The sequence below is a fragment of the Garra rufa genome, chromosome 1 (assembly GCF_049309525.1).
Source record: "Garra rufa chromosome 1, GarRuf1.0, whole genome shotgun sequence".
Classification (NCBI taxonomy): Eukaryota; Metazoa; Chordata; class Actinopteri; order Cypriniformes; family Cyprinidae; genus Garra; species Garra rufa.
In genome coordinates this window covers 10,155,419-10,169,102 of record NC_133361.1, presented here as the reverse complement: position 1 = coordinate 10,169,102, position 13,684 = coordinate 10,155,419, and the positions used below count along the sequence as shown (strand labels likewise).

General features: G+C 35.7%; 2 protein-coding genes across 2 annotated transcripts in view; both read right to left on the bottom strand.

The window, feature by feature from the left end:
• LOC141344691 (uncharacterized) overlaps positions 1 to 2,985 on the bottom strand; it is a 25,557-nt gene extending 22,572 nt beyond the window's left edge. Inside the window, exon 1 of the mRNA XM_073849616.1 lies at positions 1,611 to 2,985. Within this exon, the coding sequence (XP_073705717.1) occupies positions 1,611 to 2,473 (863 nt within the window). The 5' untranslated portion in view covers positions 2,474 to 2,985. The remainder of the gene's footprint in view (positions 1 to 1,610) is intronic.
• On the bottom strand, positions 2,697 to 13,684 carry LOC141344596 (uncharacterized). The gene is made up of 5 exons (XM_073849502.1): positions 13,645 to 13,684; positions 8,972 to 9,112; positions 7,662 to 8,627; positions 2,883 to 3,023; positions 2,697 to 2,734 (listed from the first exon to the last, which is right to left on the bottom strand). Exons 1-5 carry the CDS (start codon positions 13,682 to 13,684, stop codon positions 2,697 to 2,699), a joined length of 1,326 nt encoding a protein of 441 aa, XP_073705603.1.

Genomic DNA, 13,684 nt, shown 5'->3' with positions numbered 1-13,684 from the left:
GTTTGCATACAGTGGGGAGGGCACAGAGTTGCGTTCTGGTAGCCGTCGAGGTGCTGACCTGGAGGATGCTGGACTTCTGTTGTGCCAAAGGGGGTCCTTAGAGCGTGGACCGGGCAGCTGGGTCAGATGGGTCTCCACTGGGTCCTTTGCAGCCGGGCTGCATCGTTGAGGAGCTGTGTGGTTTAGGCAGTGTCTGCCAATGTGGAGGTCCTTTGCGGACTGGGCTGCGCTGCTTTCGGAGTGGCAAGAGTCAGACGGGGTCCGTCACTGCTGGGTCCTTTGCCACTGAAGGGCAGCCGAATTCAATATAAAAGGTTTACTCAAGAGCTGAGCGGAACCTTAGCTGTCTTGAAGTCTCTTTCCTCGTCAGGCCAGAAACTCAGGACCTTGTGCCTGTTAATGTCTCTTCCATTGCGGTGCTCAGACTCAGAACGGTGTAGCTGTTAATGTCTCTTCCCTTACGGGTCTTAGACGCAGTACAAGGAGTGTCTTTTCGGAGGGTACCTTTATCTCTTTCTGACGAGGAGGAGATTGGAATCTAGCGCCTCTCCATTCCAGGAACGTGATTGGCCACTTGTGTCTGAGGTGGCCATGGTGTTACCCGCCCTAATGTGGAGCTTATGTTGGACAGTGTCTTTTACAATTTACCCAATGCAACATTTCTTTCCCAAACCTCTTTTAAATTATTACCCATATTATGAGGAGCAAAAAGAGTCCAAACATGATAGGAAACTGTTGAACAATCACTTATTCATATCATAATATGTTAACACGCCTGCTTCTGTGAACTGTTAGGTTAACAGTCAATGGCCATCAACATACACTAGACTGTTAGTTTACATCAATTTAAGGTCTCCAAACATATGTATGAATGGATTTGGATGGATCTTTGTGGCCTTCTTTGTTTCGGCCACTGCTGTTGAGTTCTGAAGGAATTTTTATGGCAGTCATTCCCAAACTTTAGGATTGGAGGGGGTCATTCCGTAGTCCAATGAGGAGTCCTCTCTTAGGTGGTCGTGGTTGCAGAAGGTCTCCCTTCCTGTTCTGTTAGAGGTGTCTGGTAGTTGTCTTGGCATCTTATCTGATGTTTCTGAACATTTGTTTATGTCCCTTATCCAAGATCCAATCACAGTGTGGTACATCTCCCTCCACCTTGGCAGATAGAGAAGGGGGCCTGCCATAAACTGATCCTTGGAATGCCATTTCGACCATCGTCCACTACACTACAATTTGGAAAGCAGAACTGATCACGTCAAAGCTAATCAATACTCTGGTCTTTTGTAATTTAACAAGACAATCGAACATAATATGAAACTCATCCGAAAGCATACTGATATAATTTATATGATTATGCAAAATGATAGACAACAATAAAACTTTTGACATTGTTCTTTGTGGAGGAACTCCATCTTTGTGTTGATCTGAACCTCTCAGTTGAATCTGCTGGTTTTGAAGATTAACTTTATTTACTGTGAACACTGTAGTTTCTTTGTCATGTCACTTGTAATGACCGGTTAGGGTCCAGATAATATTTTAATGATTGACAAATAGCTGTTGCATTTGTTGAGGATGCAGCATCAGATCTGAAAGTACTGGATCTGAATATGATCTACTTACTGTGAATGTTTCTTATATGTTTGTGTAGAGAAGATGAATTATTGAAACACTTCCCACATTCAGTGCAGTGATACGGTTTCTCTCCAGTGTGGATCCTCTCATGTTTTTTCAGGTCTCCTGAATGACTGAATCCCTTGTTGCAGTGTGAACACTTATACGGTTTTAGTCCAGTGTGAATGTTCATGTGTGTTTTAAGACCTGATGATTGCTTGAAACTCTTCCCGCACTGATTACACGTGTACGGTTTCTCTCCAGTGTGGATCCTCTCATGCCTTTTTAATTGACTCGCTGTAGTAAAAGTCTTTTCACACTCAAAGCACATGTACTCTCTCACACCAGTGTGTGTTTTCTGATGATCTTTCAAATTTTGTAGACGTGAGAAACTCTTTCCACACAAATGACATGAATATGGTTTCTCTTTTGTATGAACTCTCAGGTGTTCCTTCAGGTTTTGAGCTGTCAAAAACACTTTGTCGCATTGATCACATGCATACAGTTTCTCTCTAGTGTGGACATTGATGTGTGTTTTAAGACTTGCTGATTGTGTAAAACTCTTCCCACACTGATTACAAGAAAACAGTTTCTCTCCAGTATGAATTCTTATATGTGCTTCAAGTAGTTCCTTTAGTCTGAAACTCTTCCCGCACTGATCACATGTGTGCGGTTTCTCTCCAGTGTGAATCATTTTATGTTTTTTCAGCTGTCCTGACAGACTGAATCTCTTGTCGCAGTATGAACACGTATAAGGTTTAACTCCAGTGTGGATCATCTCATGTGATTTCAGATTTGATGACTGAATGAATCTCTTGTCGCAGTGTGAACACTGATAAGCTTTCTCTCCAGTGTGGATGTTCATGTGACGCCCAAGACTTGGTTTGCTTGAGACACTCTTTCCACACTGAGTGCAGCTGAAAGATTTCTTGGCTCTGCTTTTCTTTAAATCTTCCGGTTTGGTTTGAGAGCAACTAAAAGGTTTTTCTCCAGTTTTGACATGACTTTTATCTTCAACTTGACTCAATTCTTCATTCTTTTCGATTTCTTCAACCAATTCTAAAAATAAAAGTCGAAATGGTTCATTTTCAGCAACTCTTAAAAAGCAAAGACAGCAAAATGAACCCTGATATAACAAAAAAAAAAAAAAAATAGGATAATTGGTATTTAATATTTGAGCTCTAACAGTTTTTTCCTATAACGGCAAGTTTAAATCAGCTTGAAGCTTTATAACCATCAGCACTTATAATAAAGGAAGAAAAATAAACACTGACCTGTTTGTTCTTCAGTATCTTCAGTGTGTTTGATTCTGCAGGGTTCTGGGTCTCTCATCTTCTCTTTGTCGTCTTTAATAAACTCAGTCTTGGCAGATTTCAGCTCTTCCTGATGCTTTGATGCTCGTCTGCTCTTGTAAACTGATGGGAATATTCCAGCATTTATTGGTGAACTACTGTGGGCGGAGCTTCACTGATGCTGTGATTGTTGTGGGTGGAGCTTCACTGATGATGTGAATACTTTGTGCCGAGCTTTACTGATGTCGAAGGTGAACTGCAGCATGAGAGGAGCTAATATCTCTTACTGCAGATCGTTTTCACAGCACCATATATGTGACCCTGGACCACAAAACCAGTCATAAGGTTAAATTTTACAAAACTGAGATGTATACATCATATGAAATCTCAATAAATAAGCTTTCTATTGATGTATGGTTTGTTAGGATAGGACAATATTTGGCCGAGATACATCTATTTGAAAATCTGAAATCTAAGGGTGCAAAAAATCTAAATACTGAGAAAATCACCTTTAAAGTTGTCCAAATAAAGTTCTTAGCAATGCATATTACTAATCAAAAATCTTCAAGGATCATGATCTTTACTTAATTTCCTAATGATTTTTGACATAAAAGAAAAATCTATAATTTTGACCCATACAATGTATTTTTGGCTATTCATACAAATATACCCCAGCGACTTAAGACTGGTTTTGTGGTCCAGGGTCACATATAATAAAGTAAAATTCTTTAAATATAAACCATGTGAAAACATAAACACATAAATGCATCTAGATTTGTAATCAACCTCAGTACAGACACAAGACCTTCTGTAAATGGCCACTTAAAACTCACTTCATAAAATGACCATCACATGACCATCACCAGACGCTAATTTGCCTGGACCGCTTCTGTCGAGATCTGCGCCTCAGGGGAATCAATCTGCAAAACTTAACTCAGTTACCATGAGAGAAAAAACTCCCACTCCATCTAAGAAACAAACGTCCAGTCTTCTCCTGACCTAAAGTTCAACCATATAAACAGAAAAGGCAGATTTACACAAGCCTGTAGGTCACAGGATCCGTCCAGCATGACTCTGGTGACCCCCTTTCGGACATTTCTTCCCCTCTCCTCTGACATTCTCAATTGAGACAATCTTTAAGAAACGATCAGCTTATTAGTATTGCTAGCAGAGCAACAGTATCATATGTTTTCATGTTTTGTTTTATATGCTTATGTGTTTTATGTGATCATTCGAGTTTAATCTATGCATTATATATCCTTTTGGAAAAGAAGTGACAAACGTATATTCTGTATGTAACGTGTACCATGTTTAACGTCGGATGAATGATCTTGACGAATGCAATATGAGTGTGTGTGTGTGTGTGTGTGTGTGTGTGTGTGTGTGTGTGTTTTAGTAGCTTAGATTGTGTCCTACAGTAGTTCAATAAATCATTGTTTCATTAAAAGAAGTGGCATGCCTTTTGTGTTCACAAAGTTCTATCTTGCCCAGATCAAGCTACCTGGCTTAATATCCTAAAGTAATAATTTGGGTTTATGCTCCTGACAATGAGCGTAATATAAACTTACAATTTAAACTTGATAAAGAGTTGCTACAGTATACTGAATTGACCACTTCGCTGGGCGAATGGTTAAGAAGCTTAAATCTATTAATTCTGAATCAATTTAATAATTTTAGCCAATCTTTCGATTCGATTCATTATTTGAATCATTATAAATTTGAGCTAATTCATTACAATGTCCATCTGAATCTTCAGATTCGCTTTTCCTTAATGTTTGTATTTGTATTCAAATATGGATGGAATCCATTATTATTTCTTTTATCAACAATTCATTGCTTTTATTCAGCTTTATTTTATGTTGTTTGCACCAGGAATATTTTTATTTCTGTAAGCCATGAAGTTGCCAATTATGCTTGCTTTTATGGCTTTCCATAGTTTTAAATCTGTAAGGAGAATTGATGAAATCGATCTCAAGTATTGCTGCTTCCAATTTATTTCTCCTTTTTTAATATCTTTGACAGATTAAATTAGTTACCAAACATTGTTCAAATACACTGGAATAAATACTGTTAATACTTTACATTAAGCCTATAATGGACCAAGTGAGACCTTTTAAAAGTATATTGGCATACGTTTATTATTGAAATGAATGTAGTTATTATAAAATCAGACTATATTTAGATTCATAACTATTAGCTGTGATGGTTGATGAAGATGAGTGTCATTAGTGTTTGTGTTATTGTTGATGTTTTATAGTCATATATTGAGGCAGTTTTGTTGTCTTTATCATATATCCTGACTCGCATAATGTGTTTCTAACAGCAAACACTCAGAATAAAGTGAGATGATCTGCTGATGATCCTGAATGTCTTGAATGAGTGTTGATAGTCTGAGGCTCATAAATATTAAAAGAGCTGCTGAAAAGACTATTTCATGTCAATAGTTACTGTTTTCACCTCATTTTATGCTAATGTCTTCAGATCTCCTGTAAATTGACACTTAAAGCTCATTGTATTGGTGTCAGACTGAGGGTTACTTTATTTACAAACATGCATTTTTTTCTGACTTTATACTTTCAAATGTTTTATATATACACTACCGTTCAAAAGTTTGGGATCAGTAAGACTTGTAATAGTTTTTAAAGAAGCCTCTTATGCTCATCAAGGCTGCATTTATTTGATTAAAAATACAGGAAAAAACAGTAATATTGCAAAATGTTTTTACAATATAAAATAATGTTGTTGTTTTTTACATACTTTAAAATAGAATTTATTCCTGTGATGAAAATCTGTATTTTTATCAGCTGTTGCTCCAGTCATAAGTTACACATGATCCTTCAGAAATCATTCTAATATGCTGATTTATCATTAGAATGTTCAATGTTGGATAATATCAACAGTTGTGCTGCCAAATATTTTTTGCAACCTGTGTGTTTATTTATTTATTTTTATTTATTTTTTTTCAGGATACTTAAATATGTATTTTTTATAACAATGAAAATTATTATTAACTTTTAATAAACTTTTAATTATTAACTTAATACATCCTTGGTGAATAAAATTATTATTACTATTATTTTTTTTTTAAAAGAAAGAATAAAAAAAAAATGTTCTGATCCCAAACTTTTGAACGGTAGTGTATTTCTATGTATTTACAGTTATTGTAATGAAGAAACAGAATAATGTTAGAATTAGAAATAAACATTTGTGAATGAGCATCAGTTGTTTAACAAAACAATACATATGCTTAAATGTGTCAATTATTACGTTAGTCAAAGTGATCAAGTCATCGTGATATGGACTGGCATTTGTAAATATTAAGCTGTAAAAATAGCGTTTAAATATGAATTCTTTCATTTATTCTTTATGAATGAATGAATGGCACAGACATAGTTTCCTTTATTACACATACTAAGCTCGCAGTGTTTTTAGCATAATCTGTCTCGCTGAATAAGGACATGAACACACAAACAATTTTTTATTTTGTTTTCTCTATGCCAGTGGACACTGACTGTCCACATTTTTATGTTCAACAGAAGAAACTCATTAAGGTTTAAAACATCTTGAAAGTGATTAAATGAAGACACAATTTTAATGAACTGTTGGTGAACTGTTTCTTTAATGTTCATAAAATAATACACATGCAGAAAAATAACACACTGCTCTTGTTGGAAGAAGAATACAGTTAGCAAAACTAAAATTACTTGAAATGCACAACATCTTTACATCTTTTTGCGCCAAATAGTATTTATAACAGTATTGTTAAGTACCATTATTGATAAGCAACATCAGTATTGGTATCGATAAAATGTTTCTGATGCCCGTCCCTAGTCATGACACCAATGTAGAAAGCATTATCACCCTCCTTATGGTGGCAACATTTAAAAAGCCACATTTGCTTTCTTCATTTAATACTTTTGCCAACTTTGAAAAAGATAAATAATGATCAGAAATGTACTGACCAACTGACTGTTAAGATCTTTATATAACAAGTTTATATATAATTTTGATGATACAGTAAACACTATGGTCTAACAGTATTCAGGTAAATAATAGCCTTCAAAAGAAATTGAATAAATGAATCAAATGCATATTCTTTACTGTATAAACTGATGCATTGATGCTAATTAAAGCTACTAAAGTCATTCAGTCAAGAGCAAAGGTTGAAGAGTCTCTTTTTCTCTTGTTGCTTGATTATCATTCATGATACAGACAGCTGCAGGTTAATAAGACTTTAACAACTAATGCATGGATCCAATATAGATCCATCTGATACATCATCTTGTTTTCATAACCCATTGAAGACAAACTAAAAAAACAAAAATAAAAATTGATACATTTTATGTAGAAATAATTCATTGTTAGTTTATCTTTTTAATTTCTACAATTGCAAGCTCATCAACATTGTGGTCTTTTGTAATTTAACAAGACAATCGAACATAATATGAAACTCATACGAAAGCACAATGATATCATTTATATGATTAAGCAAAATGATAGACAACAATACAACTTTTTGACGTTGTTCTTTGGGGAGGAACTCCATCTTTGAGTTGATCTGAATCTCACAGTTGAATCCGCTGGTCTTGAAGATGAAGATGAACTTTATTCACTGTGAAAACTGTAGTTTCTTTGTCATGTCACTTGTAATGACTGTTAGGGTCCAACGGATATTTTAATGATTGACAAATAACTGTGTTGCATTTGTTGAGGACGCAGCATCAGATCTGAAAGAGCTGGATCTGAAGATGATCTACTTACTGTGAATGTTTCTTATATGTCTGTGTAGAGAAGATGAATTATTGAAACACTTCCCACATTCAGTGCAGTGATACGGTTTCTCTCCAGTGTGGATCCTCTCGTGTTTTTTTAGGTCTCCTGAATGACTGAATCTCTTGTCACAGTGTGAACAGTTATAAGGTTTTTCTCCATTGTGGATCCTCTCATGCATTTTCAAATTGCTCGCTGTAGTAAAAGTCTTCTCACACTCAAAGCACATGTACTCTCTCACAACAGTGTGTGTTTTCTGATGCACTTTCAATTGTTGTAGACGTGAGAAACTCTTTCCACACAAATGACATGAATATGGTTTCTCCTTTGTATGAACTGTCAGGTGTTCCCTCAGGTTTTGAGCTCTCAAAAACACTTTGTCGCATTGATCACATGCATACAGTTTCTCTCTAGTGTGAACATTTATGTGTGTTTTAAGACTTAATAAATATGTGAAACTCTTCCCGCACTGATTACAAGCAAACAGTTTCTCTCCAGTATGAACTCTCATATGTACTGCAAGTAGCTCTTTTAGTCTGAAACTCTTCCCGCACTGATCACATGTGTGCGGTTTCTCTCCAGTGTGGATTGTTTCATGATTTTTCAGCTGTCCTGACTGACTGAATCTCTTGTCACAGTGTGAACACATATACGGTTTAACTCCAGTGTGGATCCTCTCATGTGTTTTCAGATTTGATGACTGACTGAATCTCTTGTCACAGTATGAACACTGAAAAGGTTTCTCTCCAGTGTGAACTCTCATGTGACTCTCGAGACTTGATTTGTTTAATAAACTCTTTCCACACTGAGTGCAGGGGAATGATTTCTTGGCTCCACTTTTCTTTAAAACTTTCTGTTTGGTTTGAGAGCAACTCAAAGGTTTTTCTCCAGGTTTGACATGACTTTTATCTTCACATTCACTCAATTCTTCATTCTCATCGATTTCTTCAACGAACTCTAAAAATAAAAGTCAAAATGGTTAATTTTCAGTAACTTAAAAAGCAAAGACACCAAAAAGAACCCTGATATAACAATAAAAAAGTAGATCAATGGTATTTAATATTTGGTCATTTTGATGCATTTTTTTTAATAATAAAAATGTACATCCTTATTTTTTTCCATATGAGGTACATTGATCTTCAAATTATTATTTGTAATACCATTATAGGCCTTACTATTTGATGCTTTGGCTATAGTCCTGCAGAGCTCTAACAAGTTTTTCCTATTACGGCAAGTTTAAATCAGCTTGAAGCTTTATAACCATCAGCACTAATAATAAAGGAAGAAAAATAAACACCAACCTGTTTGTTCTTCAGTATCTTCAGTGTGTTTGATTCTGCAGGGTTCTGGGTCTCTCATCTTCTCTTTGTCGTCTTTAATAAACTCAGTCTTGGTAGATTTCAGCTCTTCCTGATGATTTGATGCTCGTCTGCTCTTGTAAACTGATGGGAATGTTCCAGCATTTATTGGTGAATTATTGTGGGCGGAGCTTCACTGATGATGCGCTTATTATGGGCGGAGCTTCGCTGATGCGATTATTGTGGGCGGAGCTTCATCGAAGATGAACTGCAGAATGAGAGGAGCTAATATCACGTACTGCATATCGTTTTCACAGCACCATATAAATAAAGTAACATTTTTAAATATAAACAATGTGAAAACATAAACACATAAATGCATTTACAGATTTGTAACCAACCTCAGTACAGACACCTTCTGTAAATTGCCACTTAAAACTCACTGCATTGAAGACATCAGCATGATAAATGAGGTGAAAACAGGAACTATTGACATGAAATAAAAGTCTTTTCAGCTGCTTTGTTAATATTCATAGACCTCAGACTATCAACACACATTCAACAAACCATTCAGGATCATCAGTAGATCACCTCACTTTATTATGAGTGTTTGCTGCTAGAAACACATTATTGAATCAGAATACATGATATAAACCTGTGCAGAAAACCGGCATAAACCAGCATAGGACCAGCATTAACCAGCTTAAACCAGCATGCCAGCACTAAAACATACTTAACAAGCATATGCTGTTTTGTTTTTGTTTTTTCAGCAGGGATATGTTACAATAACATGCAGGCCCGGATTGGCTAATCGGGAGGACCGGGAGAATTCCCGGTGGGCCGGTCCGTTTTTTTGGCCGCGAGGGCCGGTGTCCCTAGCTGCCTGCACTCACAGCAGTCGCCAGGGGCGGACTGTCCATCGGGAGAATTTTTGGCCCGCTACCCTCCAATTTTTATTATTATTATTTAATATTGTTGTTGTTGTTTTTGTTGCCGGCCTAATGTACTAAAGTGGTTATTTCAGAATTAGCCATTCAATAGTAAAACTCTAATAAATCATAAATCGGTTAGTCTTGACTGGCACGCGTTTCGTCTCGCGCGCGCTCCGCGCATCCGCGCGTCCGCCGTCCGCCAAAACGACGCGAGACTGAAGTAGAAGTGCCCAGGTGAAGCAGAGAGACAAATCTGTCCTGTTTAGGACCTAAAGCGCAGGTCTGTTACATCTGTAAACAGACTATTGTAGTTTTGTCTTTGTTTACTTAAGTATTGAACTGCTAACAAATGTTAATCTATAAAAAATATCGTTTTAAAACAGGTTTAGGGAGCTACCCTTATAAAAATTAACTGTGGTTTTACAAAACATGTTTACTATAGTTATACAATAATTATACAATATACAATGGTTTTGCTACACTATACTTTCACCATGGTATAAAATTATGATTATACTAATGGGAATCAATCCTAAAAAAAAACCAAAAAAACATGGTTACTATGTTTACCATAGGCTCAATAATATCATGGTTAATTTTCCTTAGGGCCAAACATGACCCATGATAATGCAAAACATGTTTAGTTTTAAGATTTTTTAATAAAGATATATTCAAGATGTAGCTAATTTTTGTTGTTTTAATTTTAACATTACGACAATAACACATGGTCCTAATGTAGTGGCCCTCTTTTTTCTGTTGCCCTTTTTTCTATCAAATGTTTTAGTACTAATCATAAATTATATATAATTTTGAAAGCTTAGAAGCTCAAGAACCATCCTGGTGGCTGTCTCCTCCCCCTTAGCAGCAATGTCAAGTGTCATTTTACAAAATCACAACTTTTTACAATCTTGACAAAAACATGTCTTTAAAAAGGTCTCAGTATTTCTGCAATAATCTGCTGATTGTCTTCTTTAAAAAAGACCAACCTTAGATCTGTACTGTATAGGTGGTTGTAAAGGTCGAGATGTGTTTATGAAAAAAGTGACACAAGATACAAGAAAATTTGTTTAAAAAGTAAACACACATGAGAGACAGAGAGATTAAAAGAGATTAAAAGGCAAATTGGAAGTTCATGAGATAGCATTTAATTATTTTACCCAGTTGATTTCAACTTTTCTTTATGTGATGATGAAAAATATTGTTGTCCAGGGTTTCAAATTTTGGTGTGGGATGGCCTGGATAAGTGTGAGATTTCCCGGCCTGAAATTTTGTCTCAGTCCGCCCCTGGTTAACGTCAAGCTAGGAGCAGTGCAAAACAACGATGTCTGCAAATCACCGTTCATGTTTATGTATCAAACCTTTTCTTGTACTGTTGCTCTTCAGCAGCAGCAGCCTCTAGTCCAGTTTGCTGCTAAGAGTGAAAAGCCAGGCCCCGTAACATTAACAAGCACCAGTCATGAGCCCAACACACTAGAATGGGCAGGTAGGACAGTGCAATACTTGTTCTATTCTTTATTTGTGTTTAAGGACTCAACAATTTTGCACAGAATATATATTCAGATATTGCGGAAAAGGACATTGTGATGTTTAAAAGAATAGTGTTAGACATTTACCCTTTAATGTTCTCATTTATGAAAAATATTTGAACTTATAAAGCAGCTGTTTACTTGAAAAAGACATGATAGTGTCATTAGAAAGTTTAATACATTTTATTTTAATCTTTATTTTATACATATAGCTTAATATACATTTGTATTTATTTGATATTTTTTCATTTCAAGGTTTGGATATTTATGAGCACTAATTCTAACAGAAAATAGATACTGATACTGTTAAACATTATATTGTGTTAACTGTTCAAATAAATCTTCACTGTGAAGCAACACTTAGGCTACTGTATTTGCACTGAATTGGAAATGACGTCATTTTAATATAGTCAGTCGTGAACTAAAGTGGGCCGGTCTAAGGCTTGAAACTCCAGGGCTGAAAAGGAGTCCCACTCCGGCCCTGATAACATGACTTGCAATAATAATAATACAAATATCAACATGCAAAAACTGAACTAAGCCTGGTTTATTTGGTAAACTTTTTTTTATGAAACACTTCCCTGGTCCCCATTCTCATTATCGATAAACTCAACAGAAGTTGCAGTACAACAATGCCGATAATACACGCGTGGTTTCCGCTAATTGGCGTATTTCCAGCTGTAAATTACGCGATAAACGCTTAGAAGTCCCAAAAGTAAACAATAAGCATTAACAGAACAATAACAATATATGCCACATGAACACATATATGTGACCCTGGACCACAAAACCAGTCATAAGGTTAAATTTGACAAAACTGAGATTTATAGCTCAATAAATAAGCTTTCTATTGATGTATGGTTTGTTAGGATAGGACAATATTTGGCTGAGATACATCTATTTGAAATCAGAAATCTGAGGATGCAAAAAAATCAAAAAGACTGAGAAAATCACCTTTAAAGTTGTCCAAATTAGGTTCTTAACAATGCATATTACAAATCAAAAATTACATTTTGATATGTTTACAGAAGGAATTTTACAAAAAATCTTCATGGAACATGATCTTTACTTAATTTCCTAATGATTTTTGGCATAAAAGAAAAATCAAAAATTTTGACCCATGCAATGTATTTTTGGCTATTGCTACAAATATACCCCAGCGACTTAAGACCGGTTTTGTGGTCCAGGGTCACATATGTGTACTTACGTCGTTGCATAAAACGCATTGCACAGAGCATTAACACTTGTGCATAGACGAACATCTGCGGTCCTGTCTCTTCTTCGTAGTTTTTAACGGCCGCTGGCAACCAACTTAAATAGGTGCATTACCTCCGGAGTGTGGAACAGAGTTTACAATCTATTCACCAAACCCGTTTCTCTAGTAAAATCGAAGACTTAACTATTTATTTCACCTGCCCATTTTATTAAAACCATAAAATGTAATTCCTGATTTACATTCTTTTGTATTTCTTCCATCATTGTTCCTCTTCCTTGCTCACACTTTCTACAATCAAGAAATACAAGAGTTATTGTTTCATCAACCTTATAGTGTTCACATAACCCGTTCGGGTGTTTCTCCTATTATTTTAAGTGTGCTATTTAAATTTGAGTGCCCTAATAATATTCTGTTGAAAAATTCCTTGACTTACTTATACACTTATTACCTTGTTTAATAAACTGTACCTTTATTCCATTGTTCCACTTAACTTGCCATTCTTCTATCAATTTACTCCAGATTAAAACCTTCATCTCAGATTTACTTAATGGAACTTGTATGATTTCTTTCTGTAAAGCTTGTTTTGCGAATTTATCCACTTCTTCATTTCCCCTTATTCCTATGCGTGCTGAAACCCACATAAAACTGATTGATGGATCATTTTAAACAATTCTTGAATATATAGGATATTAAAAGGAAGTGGATAAAACTGAAACTGAGTCTGAACAGATTCAAACATTGTCAGGTTTACTGTCCTCTACTCACTGTAATGCCAAAAGCATTCCTATCATTTCTACAGTATAAACTGCCAAATGATTTAACATTCACTTTACTCCACTGATCCACTGATTACCAGTATCTTGGACTAAAAAAGCATCCCCAGTTGTTTGTCGTTCTGGATCTTTTGATCCGTCTGTATATACTTATATGTCGAGGGTATTGGACCCTGGTATATTCTGAGAATGCAGATGTCAAATCAACTTCTCTTTCTGTTATTGTAACCTCCAACAGATGCAGATCTACTTGAGGTGTTATAACCCAT

Excerpts from the sequence above, each read along its gene's own strand:
- LOC141344596 (XM_073849502.1), bottom strand. The coding sequence starts at position 13,684 with ATGGGTTATAACACCTCAAGTAGATCTGCATCTGTTGGAG. Across the intron at positions 8,628-8,971 it reads AGATACTGAAGAACAAACAG|AGTTCGTTGAAGAAATCGAT; the intron begins GTTGGTGTTTAT and ends TTTTATTTTTAG. Across the intron at positions 2,735-2,882 it reads AGATACTGAAGAACAAACAG|GGTTCATTTTGCTGTCTTTG; the intron begins GTCAGTGTTTAT and ends TTGTTATATCAG.